Source organism: Sinocyclocheilus grahami, unplaced genomic scaffold, assembly GCF_001515645.1.
Source record: "Sinocyclocheilus grahami isolate Dianchi unplaced genomic scaffold, SAMN03320097.WGS_v1.1 scaffold349.1, whole genome shotgun sequence".
Classification (NCBI taxonomy): Eukaryota; Metazoa; Chordata; class Actinopteri; order Cypriniformes; family Cyprinidae; genus Sinocyclocheilus; species Sinocyclocheilus grahami.
In genome coordinates, this window is record NW_015505528.1 from 492,266 (window position 1) to 505,302 (window position 13,037).

General features: G+C 36.1%; 1 protein-coding gene across 3 annotated transcripts in view; it reads right to left on the reverse strand.

Moving 5' to 3' along the window:
- Positions 1-13,037, reverse strand: part of smtnb (smoothelin b) — a 107,914-nt gene that overhangs the window by 66,341 nt on the left and 28,536 nt on the right. For all 3 annotated transcript variants that reach the window (XM_016229234.1, XM_016229235.1, XM_016229233.1), the window contains exons 6-7: positions 5,001-5,070; positions 554-990 (exon numbers count right to left, since the gene is read on the reverse strand). In XM_016229234.1, coding sequence (XP_016084720.1) covers positions 554-990; positions 5,001-5,070 — 507 coding nt within the window. The remainder of the gene's footprint in view (positions 1-553; positions 991-5,000; positions 5,071-13,037) is intronic.

Below are 13,037 nucleotides of genomic sequence, written 5' to 3' on the forward strand. Positions count from 1 at the left end.
TAAAACATGGCATGAAACAGTTTACAGTAGCAGAAATGTCTGATTACAGCCGTAAACATATATTAATTTATATTCATTAAGAGGTAAGAGAGACTTCTTTCAAAAACATAAAAATGTAAATGTATTTAAACTATATTATAGGATTTGTTACAGTATGGTGTAGTTTGGAGTGGTTTTAAGCATAAGTTACCATGTAGAATCTATATTCTGGTCTCTAGATATGGCTCGTGTAAAAGTCTATGGGACTTTTTTGACCGTTTTATTGTCAGCCAGACAAGAATTGTAACAGCACACATTCTTCAACAAGCCACATAAATGATAAAACCCACTAACCCTAAATATGATCAATAGTAATAGTGATTCTAGCCAAACACCACCAATGATTCTTTCTTAATCACATCTGAACATTGTTATGGAACTGAGGAATGTCTGAGCAAGTGGTGGATGGATTCACAGAGATAAAACAGGACAACCTCAAACAGAGACAAATAGTACCTCCTGGTGGAACAAACAGAGCAAGTGTTCCCATGAGACTCCTTTCATTTCTACTTACCTTCTGTCCTGAGATGTCTTCAGCTCTTGTACTGGTCTCATTCAGTGTGCATGCTTGTGAACCTGCTGTGCTCTGAAAGCGAGTCGTCTCCACGCCGTTGTCAAGTTTCTTCAGGTCTTGATCCATCTGCGGAGCCTCTGAATTCATAGCTGCACTGACTTCCTCTCCAGCTGGTCCTGACCGTGAGCTTTGGTCCCTTGGAGGAGGTTCAGCAGAGGACATGGAGTCGTGACTACGGTCTGAGGCGCTGGAGTTCAGCCTCTTTCTCTGATGGGAGCTGCTATCATTCGATTCTCCGGAGTCTGAACGCTCTCGGTATGAAGGAATGACTTCTGAGGAGGGTGAGCCATGATCGCATTGGATCTGCTGGGTCAGAGGGCAAGAGACTTTCTCTCTGACCAAAGGATCTAGTACTAAAACCATGTCAGGATTTGAGGCTACAAGAGAAGAGGAAAACACATAACTGTAAGTACATTAAAATATAATTTTTGAGGTTAGAATAAGGGTGTTTTCACCAGTTTCCTTTAAAATAACCAACCTCAGAGCAGTTTAAGCGGACCAAAATGAGAAAACAAGACAAAACAATGGACTCAATCTAATTTCAGTCCACTTCAGCTATAACCAAGTCTCAACCTCAGCACACTTTCCGTTCATACTATTGATTTTAAAACCTGGACTAGTGAAAGTGAACCTTGCTTGGCATCTGTAAGATTTTTTCTATTTTTTTATTCAGCAATGATGCATTAAATTGATCAAAAGTGACAGTAAAGACTTTTAGATTGTTACTAAAGACTTTTCAAATAAATGCTGTTCTTTTGAAGTTTATACTCATTAAAGAATCCGTAAAAACAAAACTGATCACAGTTTCTACAAAATATGAAGCTGAACAACTGTTTTTAACATTGATAATAATCAGAAATGTTTCTTGAGCAGCAAATCAGCACATAAGAATGATTTCTGAAGGATCATGTGACACTAAAGACTGGATTAATGATACTGAACAATCAGCTTTGATCACAGCACAACATTTTAAAATATTTCCAAACAAAAAACAGCATTTTAAATTTTAATATTTCCCCATTTTTTACTGTATTTATCAAATAAATGACTCAGTGTGCAGAAGAACATTAAAAATCATAGCAACCCCAAACTTTTGAACAGTAGTAAAACAAGCAATTTCCCAGTGCTAAATAAATGTTATAAAAAGTATTTTTCCTCTAATATCATGTAGTCTTGGTGTAGTCTCTCTCTCTACGCATTTCAAATAAAAAATTATCTTGGTTTATTGGTTATCCGATCCTGACTGTTACAGTCTCTCTCTGTGTGTGTGTGTACAGATCTCGTTAGCATTAAAAAAATATGGGACAATTAGGAATTGCATTGCATTGTAGGGTAAGGCCTAGCTAAAAATACTCAATGCATACCAAATGAATACTGCATACTAGATTTCTTTCAGGGGACTTGCCAGATTTACACCAGCATGTATGGTGAAATGCTAGGTTAACCACATATAAAAGCAAACTTATGCTGCCAGGCACAGACAAAACGAACTGAACTAAGCCAAAGGAATGTCAGATGGTTATTGTAATGAGCTGTGCATGCTGGGTGGAGATAGGACATTTCCTTTCACATTTCCTGAATGTTTGCACACTCAGAGCAAACGCTGTTTGGGAGAACAGAGATATCCAGACACAGAATACATGGCGGGCGCAGGAAGTAACATTAGCGTCTCACGTTCAGAGTCCAACCTTCAGCTGACTATCAGCAAAATATTTTACATTTTACACATTTGCATGTACAAGCTCAAATTTGAAGATTCTTGTACCTGTGCTTTTTTTATATTATTATTAAAACAGTTAAAACAGTGCAGCAATTACTGAAAGTTTCCAAATTCAAACCTGAGAGCCGAGATATTTTTATAGTGTGGCAAAAGCAAAGATTGTGACACACAAATAAATGCCCATTTCACTGATAATACCTGAGAGATTCGCATTCACGCGTCGGTCTCGGACTCCAGCTGTAATGAGAGAGAGCTAATGCTCTTTTAAGGTAACAGCGTTTCTGAGCAGATCCCTGTAATTTGTAGGAAAGCAGTCTTGCCGACATCCTGATACTTTTCACATCTGGTCAGGAAGTATCGTTCGGTTTCCACCATTCTCAGATCTCTGAAGGAGCAGAGTACAGTCTGTGCTTTTGGGTTGCTTAGTCTAAATGTACACTGCATTCTTTCCATTTCTTACAGAGTCAGGATATACTCCTTAAAAGGCCTTTTCAAGAATGTTTCCTTACATTAATAATTATAAGACATTTTTTTTATAGCAAGATGCTGCTGAGAATGTTGGATTTTACATTTAATATTTAAAAATTAGAAATACAAACAGAAAAAATTATAGATTGCAACTAATTTAAGATGCATATACCATAAAATACTTGGTATTATCAATCAGAAACTCCCTTAAATGACTCTCTTTGCTCAATTAAGTGAATATAAATGATGCATTTAAGACGTGTTATTGTGAGGTCTTGAGGCTTTGGCCCAGTCGAGTGCTTAATTTGATTACCATCTTGTCTGCTTTGTTTACCACAAGTGATGTGGCAGGCAATGAAGTTAAAGATCCAAACCCCAGACACATTCTTCTCCTTCAGCACAAAGAAAGGCTCTCCACACTCTGAGACAAATGCTAGGCTATAAAATATGTGCATGTCAAACCCAACAACAGTCTCTCAATCATATCTTTTTAGATAAACAGATTTGTTTTAGCTGGAATTAAAAATGGGTTTATTGTATCTTTTGTTGAAAGAATATTTTACTCTGCAAAAATTACAGAAAAAGCACTAGTCCATTTGACCCTATATTTACATTGAGTATTGTATTAACTCCATTTTAAGTCTTTCATCTTTTTTTTTTTTTTTTAGTAATTTAAATATACTCGAACACAAATGGGATTTGTATGTAAGCCCATTTTCGTCACATAAAAAAGCACTTTGGTAAATCATAATTATCTTACAATACGTCATAATGACAAAGAAGACTAAATTATGAGATATTAAGTCATATTTATGACAAATTTTCAAAGTCAATTGTAATAATTTCAGCTTATGTCATTATTATAACTTGGCCTCAATTTTGACTTAATCTTGTAATTGTTTAGTATGTCAATTTTCACTGTCTTCTTATGACTGTATACTTTTGACAATTTTGACTTGTCATTATGATTGTCAATTGCAAAACTGAGATAAAAAAAATTATAATTATGACAGTCAAAACTATGAGATACTAAGTTATAATTATGAGATAAAATGTCCAAATTGAGATAAAAAGTGATCATGACAGTCAAATTTATGAGATACCAAGTCATAATTTACTTATGAGAAAAGGCAAAATGAGATACTCTCACAATTGACTTAATTATAAGCAAAGTCACCTCATAATGTTGACTTTTTATGTCATAATTATGACTTGGCATCTGAATTGTGACTTTTCATAACTTTGACTGTCGTAATCAAGACGTTTAATCTCATAATTTTAATCTTTTATCTCATCAACATCTCCTTTTGCGGTCTCAAAAGTAAATAATACGTGTGACCTATTCCTTTACCATTTTATTATTAGGTAGACCATCCCATTTTAACCCACTATGTTAAAAGCACTGACAGCCTGATGCTTTTGAATTACCATGGTATTACCACCTGACACCATCGCTGTACTACTATGCCACAATAGTGCTATTTTGTACGGCAAATGACAGATAAAAAAAAATGCTTTTAGGATAAAGGAGCAAAAAAGTTTTTAGAACACTTTCAAATTTCCGGTATTACCACCTGACACCATCGCTGTACTACTATGCCACAATAGTGCTATTTTGTACGGCAAATGACAGATAAAAAAAAAATGCTTTTAGGATAAAGGAGCAAAAAAGTTTTTAGAACACTTTCAAATTTCTATAGGTCTTTAACTCAAAATGCTCAAAAAAGAGTCTCTGAGCCAAACCAAAAACATGTCCTTCCCTCATTCTCCTCAACACTGTGTATAAATGCTTTTCCCCGTCCTGTCCCAGCCCCAAACTTCCTTTGTCTCTGTCTGAATAACAAACAGTGGCTTCCCAAAATGTCTCATTTCTGCACTCATTAAGGCCGTCTTCGCTTGGCCCTGCTCTCACCCTGGCCAAAATTACTGGGTTGAGCAGCTGAGTAAGGACCACTAACACCACAAATGTCAGGGTCACAGGAAAGGAGTTTTACTTCAACAGACTTTGTGTCTAAATATAGGGGTTGACCTGGTGGGGGATGAAAGTCTGTGGGACAGGCATAAATGAGCTTTACATCTCTACGGGTGCGGAATGCCCCCCTCAGCCTTGTCTACCTTGATGTGGAATGTTTCTAAATGTTTCTTTTCTCAGATGGACATTCAGATGATTGAGAGATTGTTCTGTGTGTTTTTACTTGCCTTCTCTGTGGTTCTCAATTCTCTCTGATTGGCTGATGAGTGCTTCTGCCTTGATTTTCTCTTGACCGTCCTGCAAAAAAGAAAAACAAATAAACTTACAATAAATGCATTGCCTCTGCACTGCAAAAAAGGTTTTTTTGTCTTGGTTTCCATTACAAATATCTAAATATTCTTAAATAAAGAGATACATTTACTTGAAAAGCAGAATGGCTTAAGATATTCAGTCTTGTTTTCCAGAAAAAAAAAGATCAACATTTTGTTAGTTTTTGCTTAAAACAAGAAAAGATATCTGCCAATGGGGTAAGAAAAGTAATCTTAATTCAAAGGTAAAGTAAGATTATTTTTCTTACCTCGCTGGCAGATATTTTTTTTCTTGTTTTAAGCAAAAACGAACAAAATGAATACATTTATTAGAAACAAGACTTAATATCTTAAGCCATTTTGCTTCAAGTAAATATATCTTGAGTCAAGAATGTTTAGATATTTATAATGGAAAACAAGGCAAAAATACTAAGTAAGAAAAATATTTTTTGCACTGTGAAGCCCTATTCAATGACAAAATCATATCATGATACAGAAATGTGGCCAAAACAAAAAAGTTCAAAAGAAATCATCAGAATCACTTTCCAGACTCTCCCAAAACCAAAACAACTGAATGGTTGGTCTACAGACAACAAATTTACAAACTTTCATTAGTAAAATTTGATACTTTTATAGCATCCTTTCCTATAAATTCTTAATTGAGAAAAAATAAAGTCAGAACTGTGGTTTATAAACTCACAATTCTGAGAAAGAAGTCAAAATTGTGAGATTTAAAAATATATACAAATTTGTACTTTTTTTAAAGGGGTCATATGATGCAATTTAAATTTTTCCTTTCTCTTTGGAGTGTTACAAGCTCCTGGTGCATAAAGAAGATCTGTAAAGTTGCAAAGACTAAAGTCTCAAATCCAAAGAGATATTCTTTATAAAAGTTAAGAGTTAACAACACCTACCTAAAACGGCTCGTTCTAACACGCCCCCACATATCTACCTCACTATGTGGGAAGATTTGCATAACACCGCCCAAATGTTCACGCAAAGAAAGAAGGCGTAACTTTTATTCTCGCTGTAGTATTGTTGCTGCCGCCATGTCGTGAAGACGCTGTGTGCTTCGTTGTGAAAGCGAAACTACTTTGTTTGGTCTTCCAAAAGAGGACGATATCCGCTTCGTCATGCCTAGAGCTGATCTGTGCTGGTCGCTGAGGGAATACATCAACTTAGTGCTGCTCAGCTCACGCTTGCCCGCCGCCTCAGCTCACGCTGGCCCGCCACCGGCTGTTCTGACTTACAGTCTGTAAGTAAGTTTTCATTTAAAGGATTTGCCACTGATGATTCAAACGCAAATTTTGAGCAGTGTAGAGTAACGTTAGTGCTTGTTTGTCATTTCTGATCACAAATGCAGACATGGTTTTGTTTACGCGGCGTGCAACACAACACGTAAAAAGACAGTATAAGTCATTATAATCCGTAATTATGTCCCCATTGGATGCAATAAATTCCTCGTTTATAATGGGTTTTCATGTTTTTGGTCTTGTCGCTCCGGGAGACGGCATCAACAGTATGGTGAGGGGCGTAACATTTCCATCTCACGCTTGAGGTATTCGGCCAATCACAACACACTGGATAGCTGGCCAATCACAGCACACCTCGCTTTTTCAGACCGATGAGCTTTGTAAAAATCGACTCATTTCAAAAAGGCGGGGCATAGAGGAGAAACAATAATGTACCGTATGTGGAAAATAATGTGTTTTTTAACCTTAAACCACATAAACACATTTCATTACACCAAATAATGTTCTTTTTAGCAGCATCATATGACCCCTTTAAAGGATAAAACTTATGGGTAGGCCTGGGCGATAAAACGGTATCAATATTTATCGACGGTACACCTTCTTCGATAACGATATTAAAAAAATTCCGATATAGTGCACAATATAGGCACGTGCTCTGAGTGACGCAGACAGCACACATGAACATGAACACATGCTGAATTGAGTGCTGTGCCTGCCTGTGATGAGAAATCTATATTAGTTGAATTTAAAATAAACATTTGTATTTGAATGCAAAAATAGTACAATCAAATGTTAGGAGTGCGTCAGGGAACATCATCAGTGGTGCACAAGATGCGGATGTTGCATTTTAATGTTTTGTTAGTCTAGCCCACGAGACGCGCAGTTGCTGCAGTTAATGTAGATGTAATGCACGGTTTTTTATAGACTTATTTCCTTGCGTTGACAATTTAAATGTGCTGCATTATTTTGCTCATTGTGCCCTCCTGTGGCCTCGGGAGACAAGACAAAAGTTTCCTTAAAACCGATTTAATCTGCATATAAAACATTAGAAATTAGATATTTGTTTAATTTTTATTGTGTGTTTGACTGTTAAAACTAAAATATTTGTTGTTGGTCTCAATAAATTGGGTTAATTTAAAAATACAGTGGTTAAAAAAAAAAAATTCTATTGCTCTTTGTTTTAAAAAAGGTTATAAAAAAATTCAATAATTATCGATACCGAATGATATGAAACATTATATCGTTGATACAATTTTTAGCTATATCGCCCAGTCCAACTTATGGGTTTGAAATATCACATATACAGTGGGTACGGAAAGTATTCAGACCCCTTAAATTTTTCACTTGAAACATGGGTTTGAGATGTCACAGAAATCACAGTATACACAACAACAATTTTCACATCAACATCTGTTTCCACTTGCAAAATTGCAATTTTGCACTGAAAAATGTTCTATAACATTTATTATTAGAGAAACAACAGGCTTTCAACTGCAATTTTAAGCATCTGATGCTCATTTAAGCACAGAATTACAGAATATAAATAAATATTCTCTTAAAAAGTTGAACCAGTCTGAACCTTTGAGTCTGCAAAGTCGTAAAGCAGGCTGAATGGACTAAGCTGTTTAGTGTTCGCTTAATGCCGTGGACTTTAAGTCTTTTTGGCTTAATGGAGTTTGTCTACCTGCTGTAAAAGGATTAAGAGTTATATGGTGCAATAAACACCAAACCGCTGTTAATCAGCAGCCCAACACAAACGGATATAATCGGGCATTACACTAGGTCACGTGTTTGTGTTTCAGACCAGCTGAAGTCTTGGAAGCCAGTCTGAGAGAACGATTTAAACCTAACATGTAAATGGGTGACTAACATGACTATTTTCACCAACAGCAAACCTGCAAGATTTTACTTGCAAACAACAGCAAAGCATCGCTTTTCTCTCTGTAAAAAACAGATATAAAGCAAACAGATGCAGAAACTACTCAACAGCAGTCACGTTCATATTTCTACACTATAATTATAAGTCGGCTGCCAAAGAAACACATGAGAAATGGCTTTTTTTTTTTTTTTACGTTCAGACCAAGGTTGCCGTTAAAGAGACATTTCACCCAAAAATAAAGATTCTGTGAACTGGAGCGGCCGCATTCGTGCTTAAATTTTGTATATATTTGTACATTTTGTAATTATGTATATGGCATGGCTTTAAACCACTTTGATTATAGTGCATGGGCTGCATGGACAACTTTATTTACTTTTTTTGTCCTTTAGGTGCTTAAAAGCTTCAGTCCCTTCACATATATTTCCACTACAAACGAAAGTCAGTCAAATTGCATGTGATTCTAAGAGTAAAATCCATGACTGATTCTTATTTGAGTGAACAGTGACTGTAAATCTCCTAATGCATGTGTATGTGGTAGATTTAGTCCTTTCTGACAGGTTTAATCCAGCGATCGTGCTGCAAGAGTTTCAGATGGTGACCACAATAAAGTGTGGGCCAAATGGACTCTCCTGAATTTTTACAACATCTCTGGCCCTGTCCCAAATGGAACACTTCAAGTGCACTTGTGGGCTTACAGACTTACAATGGCCGCCGCATGCGCGTGTCCGTTAAGTCCACGAGACCGTAGGGTGTCCCATTCATCATTTTAGCGTTCAGAAGGGTGCTCGCGAGCGCCCCCTTTGCGGCCGTTATGTGGCCTCGATCCGCACTTCTGCTGAGCCCGCACCAGTGCGAGCTCCGCAGCAGACTTCTACCCGACAGTCAAAGCGGCATTACGTCACGAAAGTGCGGAATCAGAGGAAGACCGCGAGGGTTTAGGGTGCCATTTGGGGCAGGGCCTCCGTTTCTCTCCTACTTGCATGAAAAACTTATTTCCCCACATAAATGCCACATAAAGCTGTACGTCTTCTAAATTGCCCAATTTTGAGGTAGCTGAGTGCACAAAGCTCATAAGCTCTAGTGTGTGTGTGAAGAAGTCAGTGTCATTTTCCATGAGCGTCTGGATAAGTCTGGTGAACCACACACACTTAACTCACCATGAGTGAAATACAGTAGCAGGGCCTGTCATTTTGGCTCCAACACACACACACACACACATACATATGTTAAAATGCAAGATGAAGAGACCATACACCCTATTCACTGAATAGCTGCTGTCAGCTTTACCGGCAATCGGTCTCGCAAACAATCCAAGGGAAAATTTCATTTTGAATTTTTTTTATTTATTTTGAACACTTTAGCAGAATGAGATTTTGTTCTCTAAGTTTTTATCACATGCACACACATACAACGATTCAAAAGTTTGGGGTCAGTGAGATTTTTTTTAACCCTTTAAATTAACCCTTTTATTCAGAAAAGATGCATTAAACTGGCAGTAAAGACAATTATAATGCTAAAAAAGATTTTTATTTCCAATACATGATAGTTCTTATGAACCATCTTTTCATCAAAGAAAAAAATGTATCATGTTTTCCACAAAAATATATATGAAAATTCAGCTTTGCATCAAACATTTTTTTATTAAATAAAAAATTCAGATAGAATATGATTTTAACTATTTTTAATTATTATTATTATTATTATTATAAATTGCAGCAATATATCACAATATTTCTGTATCTTTTTATAAAACCCTTTTTCATCAGCCTTGATGAACATAGAAAAATGTTTTCAAATAAAAAAAAGTATATAAAATGACAGACAGACAGACAGACAGACAGATAGAAATGTTCGTGTACATACACATCTGATTATATTATGTGGATGCTGTGAAAAAAGTGTATGCCTTTTAATCCCTGTTATTTAAAACAATGAAGAAATTATCACACCAACTAATGCCATTGAAGAGCCATTTCTAACTGATTTAACCTTTAAAAAGTTAGTTTTGTTGGTATGAATTAATGAATTACGGTTATTTATAACAACACGCTGAAAGTCATTTACCTTCTTATGGAGTTCCTGTCTGTTCCTGCTCTCGATCCACACGTGTGTACGCAGCACTCAGTCACTGAGCTCTGGCTACCATACACACAATCACATTGGCCACTCCCCCTTCCTCCTGGCCACTCCCACTCTTTTCCTCCCCACCTCCCACCCTTCCTGCTCAACTCAAGTCCCTTGCCTCTCTTTATAATGCAAGTCAACAGATAAACTGGTGAAGGACCCTCAGTCTCAAACTTGAGATCCATGTGCCTTCACGCATCTTAAAAACAAACTAAACCTGCTGAAATAAATTATAATATGTATTTAGGAAATATAGCACTGATCTATTTTTGATTAGAACATTTTTGTATTCAGAGCTTCATATACAGTCTACATTTAATAATAATAATAATTGCAAAGTTCATAAACTGACAAAGTTGATTTTACAAAAACAGTCAAAAACAACCTCCACACTGGAATTCAGAGTCCCATGATTCCCAAACTTTGTGCACAGGAAAAGATGTCAAACTGAGCTACAACACAACGAAGCAAACAAAACATGAAAGCACAAACGCACAGACCTCACGTCACCGAAGGAAAACGTTCAAAGGCAAGAGTTCTGCTGGTGCACACGAGGGAAAACACACAGGAAAAACAGCCTTACTCAGGACAAAAGTAAACTACTGTATACAAAGCAGATGTAAATGTCAAGGCCATTCTTCCATTAAGCCCTGTTTATTTTAACACATTTTATCTGTCATTTATTGCACAATATAGACTGTATTGCCACTGTTGAAAGATGAAAGATATGGCCAATAATAACCATGAAATCATACCTCCATTACATTTCAAGAATTAAAATACTATTATCAAAGCTGTAGGTAAAACACTGTAGTTTTTTGCTCACTTTAAGCTATTGTTTAGCTTCAAAAGGCTTAGAATATAGTGCAAAAAATGCATGGAATACTTCTATGGTGTTAATGATACACATACTTTTGCTTTTTTAGTCTCCACTTTCATTGGACTAAAAAAAGAGCAACATTAACATTCTGCTAAACACCTACTTTTGAGCTCCACATAAGAAGGAGAGTCAAACACAATTTAGGGATGCACAATTAATTAAATAAATAATCAAGATTGTGGCTGCTGTGATTCATTATGAAGTGCTGATTACAGCATCCCATTTAAAAGACATGAAATTCAAATTAAAAATACAGTTGAAACAGTAATATTGTGAAATATTATTACAATTCAAATAACTTTTTTCTATAGGAATATATTTTAAAGGGGTCATATGATGCGATTTCAAGTTTTCCTTTCTCTTTGGAGTGTTAAAAGCTGTTTGTGAACAGATAAGATCCCTAAAGTTGCAAAGACTAAAGTCTCAAACCCAAAGAGATATTCTTTATAAAAGTTAAGACTAGGGAAGTAACGATTCACTCAACTCACGATTCGATTCGATTCACGATTATTATTTTTAACAAAATGAGATTTAAGACAAATTATAAATTAAATGTGTCCTTTTATTATTGCTTGGACTAAATGCTGCATGTTCCTTTGTGAAATTGAAATATAACACTATAATAATATACTAATATAGCACTTGCATATTATTGCTCTTTTGTTGGTTTTGATTGCTGCTATGGTCCTCATTAGTTAGTCGCTTTGGACAAAATCGTAAAAATAAATCTCTTCATATAAACAAAATAAGGCTTTGTCTGTGCTCTTTCCATTTAAAATAAACAAATTCAAAAACTGCATTTTAATCTTGATCCAAACAAAGATGATGCATACATGCAATATGAGCAGTTTTTAAGTAAATTAGATAGTATAATTTCGAAATTTGAAGCAAAAACAGAATGGTTTGACTTCAGTTTTGTGAAACTATACATAAAAAAATATCTGCATGATATTTATTTATTATTAATATTATTTATTTATTTATATGAACAGAAACAGCAGACGAGCTGAATGAGACGCAGATTCACTCTCTGCCAGCAGGTGGCGCTTAAAGCGTTTCCTTGGTTTCTGCTGTAAACAAAGCAGCGCTGCACTTATGAACTTTATTATGCATTATACAGAGGCAAGATGAAAAGAAAAAATACCATCTACACTTTTCTAAAGACAGTAAGTTCCCCTCATACATGCATTCATATAAACTCCTACCCCTAATTGAATCGCGATTTGTTTAGCATCTCAACCGATTTGAATAGTCACATATTTGAATCGATTTTCAACCTGATTAGAGACTAATTTTTTTCTGAGAAAAGATTTTTGCAAAATAGCATATAACGCCCCCTATAATAAACACCTTGTGTGCTGCCATTGAACTGAGCATCTGCCATTCACAAATGAAAGAACATGACTGGTTAATCGTTACATCCCTACAAAAGAATTAAAGGGGTCATATGATGCTGCTAAAAAGAACAGTATTTGGTGTAATGAAATGTGTTTATGCGGTTTAAGGTTAAAAAAACACATTATTTTCCACATACTGTACATTATTGTTTCTCCTCTATGCCCCGCCTTCTGAAACGCGGTGATTTTTACAAAGCTCATCGGTCTGAAAAAGCAAGGTGTACTGTGATTGGCCAGCTATCCAGCTAACCATGTCCATTTTTGGAAGGCCAAACAAAGTAGTTTCGCTTTCACACCGAAACAGCGTCACACACGGCGGCCTACAGTGAGTAGAGGTTGGTGGCTAGAGTGAGGAACGGCCGGAGGGATAGAGTGAGCGGCGGCGGCCTACAGTGAGCAGAGGCCGGAGGCTAGCGTGAGGAA